The sequence below is a fragment of the Euleptes europaea genome, chromosome 15, assembly GCF_029931775.1.
Source record: "Euleptes europaea isolate rEulEur1 chromosome 15, rEulEur1.hap1, whole genome shotgun sequence".
In the NCBI taxonomy this organism is placed as follows: domain Eukaryota; kingdom Metazoa; phylum Chordata; class Lepidosauria; order Squamata; family Sphaerodactylidae; genus Euleptes; species Euleptes europaea.
Genome location: NC_079326.1, coordinates 49477662 through 49495836, shown reverse-complemented (window position 1 = coordinate 49495836; position 18175 = coordinate 49477662). Strand labels below are relative to the sequence as shown.

At 46.0% G+C, this 18175-nt stretch overlaps 1 protein-coding gene across 1 annotated transcript in view; it reads left to right on the top strand.

Moving 5' to 3' along the window:
* Window positions 1-16841: 16841 nt before the first annotated feature.
* PARD3B (par-3 family cell polarity regulator beta) overlaps window positions 16842-18175 on the top strand; it is a 578916-nt gene continuing 577582 nt past the window's right edge. Inside the window, exon 1 of the mRNA XM_056861663.1 lies at window positions 16842-16966. Within this exon, the coding sequence (XP_056717641.1) occupies window positions 16847-16966 (120 nt within the window). The 5' untranslated portion in view covers window positions 16842-16846. The remainder of the gene's footprint in view (window positions 16967-18175) is intronic.

Here is an 18175-nt window from a genome sequence, read left to right as displayed (position 1 = left end):
TACCAAGGAGCACAAACATTCTTCTTGTTAAATTGCTGTTTCCCAGTCTGCAACTTTTCTCAGCCACAGTGATAGACCCATACAGAGTACTCAAGGGGATTCAGAGTATTCAGATGATATTCAGCCCTCTAATCCTGGTTGGAGTAGCCAGACCAAAAGAAAGGTGGAATGTCCAAATGGGGCTAAAATCCTATATACTTCTGTTCATCCCGCAGGGCTTTTTCGGGAATCGCCTATTCGGCTTCGGGAAGATCCCCAGGTTTTGGCGTTTGGTAAACCCAAACCCTCAAAATTACCGAAACAGCAAATTTCAGGTTTATTTTCGGTTCGGGTCTATCGATAAGCACAACCCTACAATAGAGACAACAGCATCGCCGTTGAGACCCTTGCAATTCTACAAAGCATTATGGGAAACTGAACAAATCTTTTACGTACCCTTTCTAATGGGTTGGATCCAATGTAATGAGACTCGCCAACATTGCAACACCTCTGTTACATTACACCATCGTGATGACAACATGGCATTGACATTTCGGGCTTAAAGCAGTTGCACAAATAAGCAAAATACCAGAAATAATTATCAACCCCCGTGATCTTCACAAAGGATGACATTCACCCAGGTACAAGAGACCAGTTATTAAAACATTCACCCGGAACAGAATTGACAAAACATTGGAAGGGAATGTTTCTCCATCCCTAGAGAATTTGGATCAGGGCTGGACTGGCCCTTTCCCTTGAATAGGACTTGGGCAGTAAGGTGTTCAGAGCAGAAATGCTAAAATTTTCATCTTCCTTATTTATTATATAACCCCTTCATCTTTCAGCACTGAACACACAATTCCTGCCACTGCCCTTTAACTTCCTGGGAACATTCCTGGAAGGGTGATGCCCTGCAGGGGGCATTGGCAGCCAGAAACAAGCTTGGGCAGTAAGGTGTTCAGAGCAGAAATGCTAAAATTTTCATCTTCCTTATTTATTATACAACCCCCTCATCTTTCAGCACTAAACACACAATTCCTGCCACTGCCCTTTAACTTCCTGGGAACATTCCTGGAAGGGTGATGCCCTGCAGGGGGCATTGGCAGCCAGAAGCAAGCCGAGGCAAGATGTCCTTGCAGAGCACCAGCTGGCATCCTTGCCACAGTGCGGGTCTGTGCAAGGCGATCCCATGGCACTGCCATCTCTACAAGGGCCGCTTGCCTCAGCTTGCTCCAGGGCTGCTTTAATGCCCCAATCGATCCCTACAAGTAGGGAAAAAATGATATTTAGACACAAATATAACCCGTTCCTATTTGCCATTCTGGCTTCATTACTGAATATGGAACATTATTTTGATCTTATCGATCACACATGCTTTACCATTATATGTCTCAAAATCGTCATTCATCGCTGAAACATTTGCAACCATCTGTATTAGTATGTTTTGCTTTATTTATATTTGTATGGTTGTATGACTCATTTATACAGGTAGAGTATTCCTTAATCGGACATCCCATATCCAGCTGAAGCTGGAGGGTGAGAGATTCAAAACTGATAAAAGGAAATATTTCTTTATACAACGCATAGTTGAAGTGTTGAACTCCTTGCCTCAGGATGTGGTGATGGCTGCCAACTTGGAAGGTTTTAAGAGGGAAGAAGCCATGTTCATGGAGGAGAGGGCTATCCATGGCTGCTAATAAAAATGGATACTAGTCATGAGGCACACCTATTCTCTCCAGGATCAGAGGAGCATGCCTCTTATATTAGGTGCTGTGAAACATAGGCAGGATAATGCTGCTGCAGTTGTCTTGTTTGTGGGCTTCCTAGAGACACCTGGTTGGCCACTGTGTGAACAGACTGCTGGGCCTTGGTGTGATCCAGCATGGCTTTTCTTATGTTCTTATGTTCTTATATCCAGACTGATGTGAAAACCAGACTCCTCAAGCCAGCATGCAGGCAGATTCATGGTGCCTGCTTTCAAGGTTTCCTCTCACCTAAAAAAAAAAAAAAATAGAGTGTACACTGCATCATAGATGGAAACTGAAAGTCTGCTGTTGTTAGTTTGTTGTTGCTCTTGTTTAACAGATGATACAGGTATTCTGGTGAGATAGTTACACCCTTGCTTTCTGATGGTTCACTGGACACAAAAAAATGAAAAATATTGTTTAAAATTACATTCAGGCTATGTGTATAAAGTATATATAAAACATAAATGAATTTGGATCCCATCCCCAAGATATCTCATTATATATATGCAAAAATTCTAAACTATTCCAATATACGGAACAATCCGAAATACGGACCACTTCTGGTCCCAAGCAGTTCCGATAAAGGATACAAGTAGGGCCAAGCTTATTGTATGGAACTAACCAAGCCCTTATTTCCGGGGGGGGGGGGACACATTCACTGCTTTCTTACCCAGATGTAGCAGCCTCATTACCCCACAATACCCTGAACCATAGACTACTCATGAAAGGGAGGAGACATGTCAGGAGTTCCTGCTGTTGAAAGCAGCATCGGAGGCAGCGATCAGGATCTTTGATCCTTTTCCATGTAGGCAAGCAAACAGCTGGCAGCGGGTGGGAGTTGGAGAAGAGAAACAGGAGCTTGGGAACTGTGCTATATCTGGTGGTGGAAAGTGCCATTAAGATGCAGCCAATTATGGCAACCCAGTAGGGTTTCTATGTACCAGCAAAACTAGAAACTAGTTTTTGGGTTGGTTTTTCTTTTTTAATAATGCTGGACGACTTTATGACTCCTGTGCATTTACCTACTGCGGTCTCTTCTGCAATCCTGAGCAGGCTCGCTTCTAAACTGGTGGCACTCGCTTCTGAGAAACATGAATAGGGCATGGGGTGTATGACTCTCAATTTTAAAAAATGCAAAAAGTTTCATGGAACTCATCTTCCTAATTAATTACACACAGCACTGTCCACTTTTAAATTCTCAATACACAGCTCCTGTTACGGCTTTCAGCGATACAAAGTTGTGTACAAATATTTGAGCGGAGAAAACAGCCTTTGGCTGGGGAGGGTGGGGTATAAATGAAAACAAACAAACAAACAAATAAATGACATTTTGGTCAACTCACTTCACAGATATCGAGGGAAACACACCGGGCTTCATCCAGACAGCTTTTTCATTCTGTCTCACTTAATTCCCTTCCCTACTACAGCCCCCACCTAGGATTGCCAGTACTGGGTTGGGAAATACCTGAAGATTTTGGTGGTAGAGCCTGAGGAGGACAGGGTTTTGAGAGGGAGGGACTTCAATGCCATAAAGTCCAATTGCCAAAGCGGCCATTTTCTCCAGGGGAACTGATATCTATTGGCTGGAGATCAGTTGTATTAGCAGGAGATCTCCAGCCATCACCTGGAGGTTGGCAACCCTACTCTCACCCCACACGGCTTTTATCCCTGCAGATCCCATGATCCCCATAGTAGACAATTGGGAGGCCAAAGGGGAACCCCCCTTCCTTTTTCACCAGCAGAAAAGCTGGTTGGATCCAACCCATTGATGGGAGGAACTAGAGGAGACTTGAGAATGTTGCATAGTTATTCAGGACATCAGGGTAGGGGAGTAAAGCCAACAGAAAATATATTGTGAACATTACAAAGCAAATATACTATATTTTCCTACATATAGACATGGCTGCAAAAGTTGCATAAAATAGAGGGTGGCATATTTTTGGTAGCTGCAAAAAACTAACACCATCTGGAGAAAGGATAATGTAAGGGAGTATCCCTTTTTTTCAAAAAAGCAAGAGCTGAGAGGTAGGGAAATTTAGCAAGGCTGTTCCAGATGGCTGTGTATAACTAGGCTCAAGAAAACGGAACATTTGGAAATCCTCTCCAGTTAAATATAATCGGATGCCAATTAGACACCAAGCCCTTCTTTCTCTGTGTGTATTAATCTTGAATTAATTGCATTTGCTTGATGCTATAAATGTTGATTCCCATTTGGGTAGGTATTCATCCAGATCTCCTGTTTTTTGTTTGATTTCCAAAATCCATCTGCATAGTCCAGTAACCCGTTGAGAAAGTGGGAGCTTTGAAGGGTGCAGTCCTAAAACTGCCCTGCAAACAGCAGGGCCAACACTAGAGCAACCAAAATGATGGCGAGAACTCTTGTTCTTGTCACAGCCACCTGTTTCTCCAATTGGAGGCCAGTAGCCAGGAAGGTTCCCAAGCTCAGAAAGGCTATGCCCTTGCAGGTCAGGAGACATCGAAACCACCGAACATGTATTGTTCAGCTGTTCGTTCTATCATGAGGCCCCTATTAAATTCACTGCTCCTCTGATCAGTGAATTCCCCAATAAGCCAGTAGAATTCCTGACTAATAGACTCCTGATGGGTGAAACTCCAAACTTTTCACTCCCAACTGCCAAATTTTGTGCCATCGCAATTAAAACTCACAAAAAAAGAATGGAAAAATGTCAAGTTAATTCTTGTGATTTGTTTTAATATCTTACATTTTAATATCATTAGTCTTTTATCTGATTTTGTAGTTTATATTAGTTTTGCAGTTTTATTAAGTCAGATAATCTTTGTATTAACCTTTGGCTGGTCAAACAGACCGTATCAACATCTTTGCTGGGTATAGCTCCTTGATGCCCACCATTATGCAATGGTCCCATTATAAGGAAGTTCCTTAGGACAAGGTCTGAGATTCGTTTTATGAGATCTGTAAAACCGGCATGGATCACGGTCCCATTCAACTTCTGGTGCTTGGTGTCTCCTTTGTGGCCATCAAGGAATTTTGATACATATCCTGAGGCACTAGGTTTTCTAAATTTTCTTGTGTAGTGTGGGACTGTGCTCTGGCTGCAGATCTTATCACCGAAGCTGAGTAGAAAAGCGACTAGATGTGTGAAAAGCTTCATCTGAATTTAGTAGCTTCCTTACCTTTTCCATGATTGCTTTTTTTTGGGGGGGGGTTATTGATAAGAGACTGAGAAACCCTTTCCATTCTTAGAGTGGTCCTAGTTGTCTAGGATTGTTCATGTGACCCAATACAAAAAGTATCGCCCTCATTCCAACAGGCTTCATTGGTCCCGAGAGCCAACGTGGTGTAGTGGTTAAGAGTGGTGGTTAGGAGCTGCGGACTCTGATCTGGAGAACAGGGTTTGATTCCCCACTCCTCCACATGGGCGGCAGAGGCTAATCCGGCAAACTGGATTTGTTTCCCCACTCCTACACATGAAGCCAGATGGGTGACCTTGGGCTGGTCACAGCTCTCTCAGTCCCACCTCCCTCACAGGGTGTCTGCTGTGGGGAGGGGAAGGGAAGGTGATTGTAAGCTGGTTTGATTCTTCCTTGTGGTAGAGAAAGTCGGTATATATATATATATATACACACACACACACACACACACACATATATAAACTCCTCCTCTTCTTACAGTGCATTCCTAAGGAGAGTTACTCCAGTCTAAGCCCATTCATTTCAATGGGCTTAGACTGGAGTAACTCTTCTTAGGAATGCATTGTTAGTGATGTCAGCCCATAGTTAAACCGGTTCACTTCACCATGCTGTGGTTTCATTACGTCTAGAGCGTGATCTCTGGTTGACTGAGATCACCTATGGATGAATGAAAAGAAACGAATGGCAGTGGAAGCAGAACTGTGTGTGGGTGTGTCTGTGTGTTTGCACGTAGCTGTGAATGCAAGAAGTCTTTTTGGTGGCGGGGGGTTCCCCTCCTTGAAATCACGATTTTGGATGTCAAAAGAACATTAGCTTCAGCACTATTTGCCACCATGCAGACTCCATCAGGGCTAACTAACACAGAGAGCTTAGGAGAACCAATTTTTTCACAGCCTAATGCTTGGGGATGTATGTATATAGAAACAACAAATAATGAACAAGAGGGCAAAAATACAAAATCACAGAGAAGAAGAAGAGTTGGTTTTTATATGCCGACTTTCTCTACCAGAATTTAACCACCTCTATGGTCATGTTATTATTGCACTGCTACTACTACTACTACTACAAGAAGAGTTGGTTCTTATATGCTGACGTTATCTTTTAAGGAGAATCAAACCGGCTTACAATCACCTTCCCCTCCCCCCTCCCCCCTCCCCACAACAAACACCCTGTGAGGTAGGTAGGGCTGAGAGAGCTCTATCAGAGCTGTGACTAGCCCAAGGTCACCCAGCTAGCTTCATGTGTAGGGAAACAAATCCAGTTCACCAGATTAGTGTCTGCCACTCATGTGGCGGAGTGGGGAATCAAACTCGGTTCACCAGATCAGAGGCCACCCCTCCAAATCACTGCTCTTAACCGCTACACTACGCTGGCTCCCAACATTTGCATGATTGACTTAAAAGGCAGATCTCATACAGTATCTTGTTCTGTGGCAGCAGCTGGAAACAAATAAAAAAGCTGACTATTATGAATGGCTGCAGATATTTAAGATATTTGCATTAATTTGCATGCTTTGTTCTGGCTTTTTAGAATAATGCCGAGGTTAGGAGATTGAGGGAAACAACTGATTTATAGAAGAGCGAATGTGCAAATATTAACTGATCGAAGATATGTTTTTCTGCCCTGCCCTGGACAGCTGAGGCTAGCTCAATCTCATTAGATCTCGGAAGATAAGCAGGATCAGGCCTAATTAGTACTTGGATGGGAGGGAGGCCACCAAGAAAGTCCAGGATTGCTATGCAGAGGCAGGCACTGGCAAACCAGAGAGCCAGTGTGGTGTAGTGGTTAAGAACGGTGGTTTGGAGCAGTGGAGTCTGATCTGGAGAACCGGGTTTGATTCCCCACTCCTCCACATGAGCAGCAGACGCTAATCTGGTGAACTGGATTTGTTTCCCCACTCCTACACACGAAGCCAGCTGGGTGACCTTGGCCTAGTCACACTCTCTCAGCCCCACCTACCTCACAGGGCGTCTGTTGTGGGGAGGAGAAGGGAAGGTGATTGTAAGCTGGTTTGAGTCTTCCTTAAGTGGTAGATAGGGCTGTCAATTCGGTTCGGCCCGAACTGAAAATCAGCCGAATTTCCCTTGATTCGGCGGTTTTTAGTTCGGGAGGAACCGAACTCAAAACTGGCGGGCAACCGGGGGGGCCGAATTCAGCAAGTTCGGGAGTTCGCGAATAAATTCGGCCAATTCGGGGCCATCAGTAAGCAGCATAACCTTCAGTAAGCAGCATTCTCCTCCCCCGGCCAATCGGTGGCCAAGCTGGGTCTTCTTCTGGCCAATCAGTCAGGATTGAGTACTGGAGGAATCAGCTGATGTGCGGCCGGCCGGGGAAAGAGATAGAGAGAGGGAAATCCTCATGTGTGTGTGAGGGGGTGCTTGTGCACATTCGCTCCTTTCCGTGGCTGCAGGGGGCGCATTTTTGGGGTACAGACCCCAAACTTTCAGGGGATATTCAGACAAGTTTTCTTAAGAGACCACCCAAGTTTTGTAAACATTGGGTCAGGGGGTCCCGAGATATGGGCTCCCCCCTTTTTCTTTCCATGGCTGCAGAGGGCAAATTTTTGGATGTGCCGACCCCAAACTTTCAGCGGAGCATCAGACAAGGCTTCTTAAGATACCCCTCAAGTTTTGTAAACATTGGGTCAGGGGGTCCCGAGATATGGGCTCCACCCCTTTTTCCTCTCCCCCCTTTTCCATTTTCGTGGCTGCAGGGGGCGCTTTTTTGGGGGTGCAGCCCCCAAACTTTTATCATAGTTTCAGAGAATCCCTCTTAAGAGACCACCCAAGTTTTGTAAAGATGGGTTCAGTGGGGGCTGAAATATCGGCCCCCCTTTTCTCTTTCCGTGGCTGCAGGGGGCGCATTTTTGGGTGTGCCGACCCCAAACTTTCAGCGGAGCTTCAGACAAGACTTTTTAAGAGACCACCCAAGTTTTGTAAACATAGGGTCAGGGCCCCCCGAGATATGGGCTTTCCCCTTTTCCCTATTGGGATGAATGGATCACCCTCGAGAGATGCATACATATGGATCTTATATTGGATACAAATGGAATCATATTGGATTACCCAGCCTCCCAGCCCCTCCTGCTGGAACAGAAGACAGCCACAGTAAGACCCCTTTGGGGGCTTTAATCTATAATTTTTCTTTTCTGTGTGTGTGTGTGTGGGGAAAACAGAGTCTGTGTGTGTGTGTGGGGAGGGAGCAGTTTCTGTGGGTGGGGGGGAAGCCAAAGGGGGCTTTTGCCGGTTCTGCCTGGGGTGTGTGTTCCCCCTCCAGTCTCTCTCTCCCTGGTTTGAGGGGGGGCTTCATTTTTATTCTTCAGGTTTTTCCTCATTCATAAGATCAGTTGGGTTATTTTGATGCTTGCTCAAAACTGGTTTTCAAATGGTGACTTAAAGAATGCATCTGCCTGGTCCCAAGTCCAATGCAAAAGGAGAAATTCCACCCCCTCCTGCTCATTATGCATAGCTAGCTGCCTCTGTCCCTTTCCATGGTATGCAAACTCCCAGGTGTCAGGTGTTGCTTTGCACTGTTGCAAAGGTGTTGCATTGCGTGCTTGTGTTGCTTTGCAGTTGTGTTGTTTTGCAAAATTCTTCACACCTGCCCCGCCCTTTGCATGTTTGCAAAGGTGTTGCTTTTCAGTTGTGTTGCTTTGCAAAGTTCTTAGCACCTGCCCCGCCCTTGCTCTCATCAGCTGTTTGTCGGGGCTGGGAGCTTTGTGCTGGGCGGCAAGCTCTGCTGAGAGATGCACATTAAGGGTGGGGGGGACCCCTTTCAGGGCGCATATATCAGCCCCCCCTGACCCAATCTTTACAAAACTTGGGGAGTCTTTCAATATATGTCCTTTGAAGCTCTGCTGAAAGTTTGGGACCTCTAAGCCCAAAAATGCCCCCCCCCAGAGCTGCGGAAAGGCGTGATTGTGTTTTTAATGGCTTTATTCGGCCGAATTTTTTTTCCGAACTTTGAATTTTCGCCGAATTGAACGGATCCGAAGTGGGGGACTTCGGACTTCGGCACGTACCGAACCCACAAGGGCCAAATTCGGCCGAATCCGAACTGTACCGAATTTTTTTTTTTGACAGCCCTAGTGGTAGAGAAAGACGGCATATAAAAAACAACCTTCTCCTTCTTTGTCGTCTTTTCTCTTCTTCTTCTCTCTTCTGTTCTGTCTCTCTATGGGGTCACCAAAAGTTGGCTGTGACTTCATAGCCCCTTCCAGCACCATGTTTTCCCCACTTTCAAACATTTTTCCCCATGGGAAAGTATAATGGTTTTCTTGGTGAGTGGGACCACTGAGTGGCGTCTGGAATGATGCAAAGGACTACATTAACAATGACTTCTTTGCACTCACCGGCACTGTGTCGCAAACCAGTTCTCAGCTTGCAAACAGAGAAATTCTGCAGGAATTGAAATGAACTAACCTCAAGGAAAGGGGCAGAAAAGCTTCCCACTTTATATTTAAAATATCTATATACCTGCCTTTCTCTCAGGCATCCCAGGACCCAACAGCAATGTAATAAACAAACAAACAAACAATTAAAAACAAAAACTGAAACAATTTATGTCCCAGCCAGCAGGGTAGTCCCCCTTTGCTCAGGCTGCATTTCACAGTCTTTCTGAAACAGCTTTTGCTAGTTAAGGTATCAGCAGCCAATTTTTCACATTTGGTCTTGCCATTTTAGCTGTAATGAAATTAACAAGGGGCTTCTCCCTACCAACATGAAACTCGCAAAGGGCTTGCCTGGACTTGGTTTTGCTACTAATCCCTTCCTGCTCCTACATGAATGTTCAGGACACATCATCTGGCAGAGCAGGGAGCATGAAAGAACAGCTTTATGTCCTTTCTGGCAAGGCCACCCCAACTCCTTTATTTTCTAGTAAGAGTCCATGAATGCACTGCTTTCCAAGTGTGTCCTAAATGTCATTCAGTGCAATCCTAAACAGAGTAACAACCTTGTCAATCCATTGAAGTCAGCAGGCTTAAAGGGGTAACACTGCTTAGGATTTCACTGTGAAAGGTCAACAGGGGGATTTTTCTTGGTCAGTGGCAGACAACTTTTGTAATTTAGGATGTTCCATTCCCCATGCACCCTAATATAATGATCTCTTTTAAGAACCCCAAGGTGAGTTGACCGCAACTCTATATATTTCTGATGAGGCCATTTATGCAGGGTTGTCTCCCTGGTGGTCATCCCGACTGCTTTGGGGCTTCCTTTTGATTATGCATGCCTTTCCCGACTGTCGGAGGTCGCCTAGCGCTCCCCGTGCATTTTGCCCGTATTTTCCAGATGCTGTTTTAGCCAAAATCTGGAAAACGCGGGCAAAAGATGTGGAAACATGCAGGGAGCGCAAGGTGTCCTCTGACAGTCGGGAAAGGCTCACATAATCAAAAGGAAGCCACAAAGCAGTCGGCGAGGGTGACCACAGGGGAAAAGCCCTGCATAAATGGCTCGAGTGTCTGAAAAGAACACGAGGAATGATGACATCAATCAATATTTCTGTTTGCTGCGGTAAATCCAGTGGTGTATCCTTCACTCTGCCCTGACTTGGATGGCCCAGGCTAGCCTGATCTCATTAGATCTTGGAAACTAAACAGGGTTGGTTAGTACCTGATCAGTACCTGGATAGGAGACCATGAAGGAAGTCCAGGGTCGCTATGCAAAGGCAGGCAATGGCAAAAAACCTCTGTTCCTCTCTTGCCTCGAACCCTTATGGGGTTGACCTAAGTTGGTTGAGACTCATCGGCACTTTCCACCACCATTCCCCATGTAGTTGGATGGTCAGTTCCATAATAAAGTTGAAATCAGTTAGCAGTGAGGGCTTCACACTTACAGCACACAGATGCAGGTGCAGTTTGGCTCAGAAATATATTGATATATGCATTACACACATACCCCATAAAAAATGAGGAGCCTCGTGGTGCAGAGTGGTAAGCTGCAGTACTGCAGTCAAAAGCTCTGCTCTTGACCTGAGTTCGATTCCGACGGAAGTTGGTTTCAGGTAGCCGGCTCAAGGTTGACTCAGCCTTCTATCCTTCCCAGCCGGCTCAAGGTTGACTCAGCCTTCTATCCTTCCCAGTACCCAGCTTGCTGGGGGTAAAGCATAGACGACTGGGGAAGGCACTGGCAAACCACCACGTAAACATAGTCTGCCTAGTAAATGTCGGGATGTGACATCACCTCACGGGTCAGTAATGACCCAGTGCTTGCACAGGGGACTACCTTTACCTTTTACCGTAAAAGATATGTGCAACATTAAGGTGAAGAATGTCTCTTGCTTACATCTAGAGGACAGATAGAATTTGAGGACCAGCACAGTGTTAAGAGCAGCGGACTCCAATCTGAAGAACCGGGTTTGATTCCCCACTCCTACACATGAAGTCTCTCGGCCCCACCTACCTCACAAGGTGCCTATTGTAAGCTGCCTTAAGACTCCCTGAAGGTAGAGAAAATCAGGGTATAAAAACCAACTATTCTTCTTCTTCTTTGTTGTACCTGGTCTGTTGGCCATCCCTGGGATGGATACTAACAAACTTGAATGGACACGGCAAAATTGTGTACATATTCCATCCTCTCATAGAATTAGTGATTCTTGAAGAAGGAAACTTTGGGGAGATTCAGATTACTGATTACCTTCAAATAGTAAAAGTAGATGGCCCTGTTAAATCACTAAAGAAGTAAATCTGGGCTTCTTTCAAAAAGACTTGGGTTTCTACATACACGCAGCTTGAAACTTCTTGTAACTTGAACGGGCAATAATGACTTTTAAACTGCATGCAGGCCATGCTTTATCCATCCCCACATTTCCATGCTTTGAAGAATGCATGTGCTGAACTGCTGCAAATTTCAACTTAGGGTTTGGGCTGGAAGCTGCACCCTCCTCACTAATGTGATTATGAATGCCACACTTGACGAGTCGTCTCCTCCATGAAGACATTTTTGCCACATTCAATTAAGAACAGTTACAACTGGACATACGAGCAAATGCAACAATAAAAATGACTTGAACATGCAACGTAGGGTGATGACTGAAATCTCCATTTGTAAGTACATTTGCAGATCGGTTCTAATGTTTCAGTGCATTTGGATTGAGATGTAATTTCTTTGAATGACACCATCCTTCTTGCAGAATGGATGTCTTTTTTTCCGTTCTGGCAAAGCTCCCACCTTTTGAGCAGGTGGGACTTTCCTTAGCACTGCTATGCAGTGACGGGGAAAGCTTTCCGCTCTTTGATACCTCCTCCTTCTACCTGTTAGGAGAGGCGCGTAAAACAATTGTTCCAAAGGGCGTTCTGTTGATTGTTGATGTATTGTTTGGGTTGGGTTGTTCTGGCAACGTTTCTGGCCAGTCTGTTGCTTTATTTTAATATATTGTTGATGGTTGTCCTTTTTCATGGAGGTTTATTATAAGCTACCTTTCTAAAAGGTGGGATATAAATGATTTTTAAAATGTAAGCAATTTTTTAAAAAATAAATAATAATAATATTCAAAGTTGTTGATTAAGAGGATACTCTCACCTTCTCTCCAGACCCTGGGGGCTGTTCCTTTCTTCCCAATGTTTTCTCCTTACAAATCATTTATATATCTATATAGCGAAACGGATAAGGGATAGTAATTAAAAAGTGCCCCAGAGAGTATTTTTGTGGAACTCCCTGCCCCAGGATGTGGTGATGGCTGCCAACTTGGAAGGCTTTATGAGGGGAGTGGACATGTTCATGGAGGAGAGGGGTATTCATGGCAACTAGTGAAAATGGATACTAGTCATGATGCATACCTATTCTCTCCAGGATCAGAGGAGCATGCCTATTATATTAGGTGCTGTGGAGCACAGGCAGGATTATGCTGCTGCAGTCGTCTTGTTTGTGGGCTTCCTAGAGGCACCTGGTTGGCCACTGTGTGAACAGACTACTGGACTTGATGGGCCTTGGTCTGATCCAGCGTGGCCTTTCTTATGTTATTATATTTAAGATTGCATAACAGGGTTTAGGGAGGGGCTGTGGCTCAGTGGTAGAGCATCTGCTTGGCATGCAGAGGGTCCCAGGTTCAATCCCTGGCATCTCCAGTGCAAAGGACCAGGCAGTAGGTGATGTGAAAGACCTCTGCCTGAGACCCTGAAGAGCCGCTGCCAGTCTGAGTAGGCAATAGTGACCTTGATGGACCAATGGTATGGATTCAGTGTAAGGCAGCTCCATGTGCTGAAACGCCTAGGAGGAAGTGCTACTGAACATTGTGCTCTTCAGTCCCATGCACGCAGGGCCGGTGCCAGTCATTTTTGCGCCCTAGGCAAGGCTAACTACTGGTGTCCCCCCCATTGCTAACCAATTTTGAAAAACAGATGTCTTGTAGAAAAAATAAAAGCACAAAACGTTTTATAAGATGTTATAATTATTTCTGTTCCATAGCACTGTTGTGGTACTCATCTTAAAATAAAAATTTGTCAGTTGCATTTTTTCCAAGAAACTAATTTGTTTCAAAACTGTGCCCCTTGGACCAGTTCTGCGCCCCTCTGAGGTCTGCGCCCTAGGCGACCGCCTAGTTTGCCTAATGGTAGCACAGGCCCTGCATGCACGGAAACACTTACTTTTGAGTAAGCATAGCTAGGATTGGGCTCTTTTACTGTGCCATGCACAGAAACACTTACTTTTGAGTATGATTGGGCTCTCTTTTACTGTGCCATCCTAAGCAGGTCTGCTCAGAATCCGACTCAGCTCTGTTCAACAGGCCTTACTCCTAGAAAAGTGTTAAGATGGCACAGTTTGTGCAGTGCACAGAAACACTTACTTTTGAGTAAGCATTAGGGTTGCCAACCTCCAGGTAGTTACAATACAAAATAGGCACCTCCGTGCCAATACCAATGGTTAGAAAATCGGCAACGGAGTCTCCAGTACAAAAGTAGCAAAAAAATTTTATTGGTGCTTACACATATGACATCAACAATACAAGAGTGAAAGATACATATAAGAACAATCAAAGTTATATACAGTATGTACAATCTAAGTAAGGTGCAGTCTCAGTGTACCAATTGCCATGTTCTTTCAAGTAAATGTTGTATTTTCTTCAAAAAGTCCAATAGTAGGTACTATCCCAAAAGCACACTTTTTGGGAAAAGGTCGGGGACGGCCGTTTCAAATCTTTTCTTCAGCCCCAAACAGTAAACATATCCAAATAGTACACAATAGTAAAATCTTCCACTCTATTCTCAGTTCCCCGAGGGATACTCTAAAGTGAAGCCGAGTACTTCATACAACATTTATTTGAAAGAACTCTGTTGCAGATTTTCTAACCTCCAGGTAGTAGCTGGAGATCTCCTGCTATGAGAACTGATCGCCAGCCGATAGGAATCAGTTCACATGGAGAAAACGGCCGCTTTGGCAATTGGGCTCTATGACATTGTAGTCCCTCCCCTTCCCAAACCCCGCCCTCATGAGGCTCCGTCCCAAAAACCTCCTGCTGGTGGCGAAGAGGGACCCGGCAACCCTAGTAGAAAAGGGCAAGAGTCCAGTAGCGCCTTAAAGACTGACAAAAATGTTTTCTGGCAGGGTATGAGCTTTCGTGAGCCACAGCTCCCTTCTTCAGATACAGCTAGAATGTGAATCCATCTGTCTTTAAGTAGAGGAGAGTGAATTCAGGCAAGCATTAGTATGTAAATGTTAAGAGTCCAGTAGCACCTTAAAGACTAACAAATATATTTTCTGGTAGGGTATGAGCTTTCATACCCTACCAGAAAGCTCACACCCTGCCAGACAATATTCTTGCTAGTCTTTAAGGTGCTACTGGACTCTTGCCCTTTTCTACTACGGCAGACAGACTAACACGGTGACCCACTATGTAAATGTTAACAGTATGTCAATGTGACTAGCAGGCGTGATGGGATTAGGTGTGGTCTGCAGAAGAGTCTGTGATGTCCAGGGGAGAGATGGGTGGGGAGAAATCAGCATTGGTCATGAGCCATGAATGCAAGGTCTTTATTCAGCCCAGGTAAATGCATTGACTTTAGTTCGAATATCATACTAATGCTTGTCTGAATTCACTCTCCTCTACTTAAAAGACAGATGGATTCACATTCTAGCTGTATCTGAAGAAGTGAGCTGTGGCTCACGAAAGCTCACACCCTGCAGGAAAATATTCTTGTTAAGTCTTTAAGGTGCTACTGGACTCTTGCCCTTTTCGACTACTGCAGACAGCTAAAGCTCAATACCCTGCAGGAAAATATTCTTGTTAGTCTTCAAGGTGCTACTGGACTCTTGCCCTTTTCGACTGCTGCAGACAGACTAACACGGCTACCCGGTGTGAATTACCGGCAACCCTGGTAAGCCTGCCAGGCTGTCGAATCCCCCTCCGCGGAAACAGTCACTTCGGAACAAGCATGACCTCGCACCGGGCTCTTTAGTCCCGTGCACGGAAAGCAAAATATTGCAAAAAAATAAAATAATAAAATAAAATAAAATAATAAAATAATAATAATAATAACAATAATAATAATAATAACAAGTTGATTGGTGGGGAGGGAAAAGGAAGAGCGAAGGCGAGCCGGCCGCCTCCTGACTCCGCCGCGGCGTGCCGCCAAGGCGAGGGGAGTGGTTGCGGTCGTGCCCTTCCAGGCATTCCTGGCGGGCGGCCCCTTTAAGAGCCGGGCCGGGCTTCGGAGCCGCCGCGAGGAGGCTCAACCCCGCCGGCCGGCCCTTCGCCCTTGGGAGCGCGCCCTTCCCTCGCCCGGGGTTCCACGGCGCGGCGGGAGCGAGCGTGCGTGCGTGCGCGGGGGGGGGGAAAGAAAAGGGCGGGAATCGGGGGCGCGCGCTGAGCGGCGGCCGTTTCCCCCTCAGGGAAAGCGAAGGGGGGAGGGGTCGCTGAGGCGACGGCCGCTGCGGCCTCCCCAGGCCCGGCCTGCCCGCCTGGGCTTCCCCTTCCCTGGAGAGCCGCCGCAGCCTCTTCCTTTTCCTCCTTCCCTTCCTGCTTTTTGCCGCCGCCTCGGGGGAAGAGCCTGAGGAGGGAGAAGGAGGTCGTCGTCGGCGACGGGGCCCGCCCCCTTCCCTTCCCTTCCTCCCAGTCTGGGGGTCCTCCTCCCCCCTGCCCACTTCCTCCTTCCAAAGCCGCCCCCTTCCCCACTTAATAACGTGGCTGCGGTTTTGGGGGGGGGGGCGTGTGAGAGAGATTCCCCCCCCCACCATTCCTATCTATGCTCCCCCCCCCTTTTCCTAGAGTAGACCCGCTCCCCGCCGGCCTCCCTTCTGGGCAACTGGCCCCTGACCTTTGTTTCTCGTCCCTCTAGGGCCATGCATGCTTGGGGTTGCCCAGGCCTCCCTTCCTAAACAGCTGTGGTCCTCTGTGCCTCCCTCCCTCCTCTCTTTGCCCTCTTTCCTCCATATTCCCCCCCTCCCGTAAACACCTGCTGCTGAAAGCAACCCCCCCCCCCCCCATTATAGGGTTTTGTTTTGGAGCTTTTGCTCCTTTTTATTGCAGGATTTATTTCCCTTCTGGACCCCCCCCCCTCTCCTTCCAAGCTCTTCCCTTTTTTGCAACCCTTGTTATAAACAGGCCTCATCTGATTTTTTTGAAGCATAATTTGGATGCTCTTTCTTACTGCAGGATTTATTTCCCTTCTGGACCCCCCCCTCCAAAGCTCTTTCCTTTTTTGAACCCTTGTTATAAACAGGCCTCATCTGATTTTTTGAAGCATAATTTGGATGCCCCTTCTTACTGCAGGATTTATTTCCCTTCTGGAACCTCCCTCACCTGCAAAGCTCTTCCCTTTTTTGAACCCTTGTTATAAACAGGCCTCATCTGATTTTTTTAAAGCATAATTTGGATGCTCCTTCTTATTGCGGGATTTATTTCCCTTCTGGACACCCCCCTTGCCTGCAAAGCTCTTTGCCTCCCCTTTTTCGAAACCCTTATCCTGAACAGGCCTCATCTGATTTTGTTTTTAAAAACATAATTTGGATGAGATGAAAGTGACAGTGTGTTTTGGCAAGACGGGGATAGTGGTTCCCTGTAAGGACGGACAGATCCGGGTCAGAGAATTAACCCAGCAGGCTCTGCAGAGATACTTGAGAACCAAAGAGAAGGTAAGGAATGGCTTCGCCTGTAATAGTGTAAGCAGCAGTCACCTGGTGTAAGCAGCAGTCACCTGGTATGGGTCACCTGGTATGGGTCACTGGGGGAGGTAGTTCGGAATTTCCTGCATTGTGCAGGGGGTTGGACTAGATGACCCTGGCTGTCCCTTCCAACTCTATGATTCTATGGTAGAAGAGCTCCTGTGCGCAAGGGGATTAGGCCGTGAGATGTGAGCCACTTCTGTAACTTACATAAATATTTTGGAGGAGTAACATATTGTACAGACTGGCCTTTTTATGCAGAGGAGGGGGTGATAGACGGCTGTCAAAAAATGACATTGCACTGCGTAACTAAGGGGATGGGGGGTTGTGTTCGCTGTCACTTTCCTCTGGGAAAAAATCTTGCTCCATATGCACGCTGTATAGTTATTTAAGGGGGGGACGCTATAGTGTCGGTGTGTGGTTGGTGTAGCATTTTAAAGAGCGGGTGTGTTTTGCAAACAGCATTTTTAAACTTGGAGCTGGTCGTTCGATGTGATCCAGATGTATGAAGTGTTACTCAACAAATAATGAAGACTAGCAGCTAGGCTAATATTTAAAATAGCAGTGCCAAATACTTTTGTATGAATCCCTTAAAATTGGCAGGTTAAAGCTTGGACTCTGTTTTGTCTATTGTTTAAAGGGTCTTATACTGATTTTAAATGTTGTACTTCTAAGATTTTGCTCTCCCACAAACTTGTACTTCTCTCCTGTAGACTTCTTCTTTTTCTTCTTTTGCAAGCTAAAGATCAGAGGTGGTCAAAGTTCTTAAACTGAAGAGCTCAGTATGTATGAAAGACCCAAGGCCTACATCACTTCATTCATGTCACCCTCTTTTCCTGCAATCAAGAGCCAGAGTATGCATTAGTTGCCAGAAGGATGATGCTCACTTATACTTGCTATGATGAACGATCTGTACCTGGCCTGTAACATTTAGAAACAAGTACCATGTGGTGCTAATCTATCACATTCCAAGTCTCCACGTAGTGTCTTCAGCTGCTGGAGGAGTTATGGAGTCTCAGATGGGATGGGGAAGTCCCTTCAGGGGAGAGCCTTGAAGCATTAATGGTATGGGTGGGACTCACTCACCATGGGAGGTGGTTTTCAGGAGCGTTCCTATGGCAACCATAATATATGCTCCAATCCCATGCTGCTCCCGGCCTGTTCCTACCAAGTCATCAC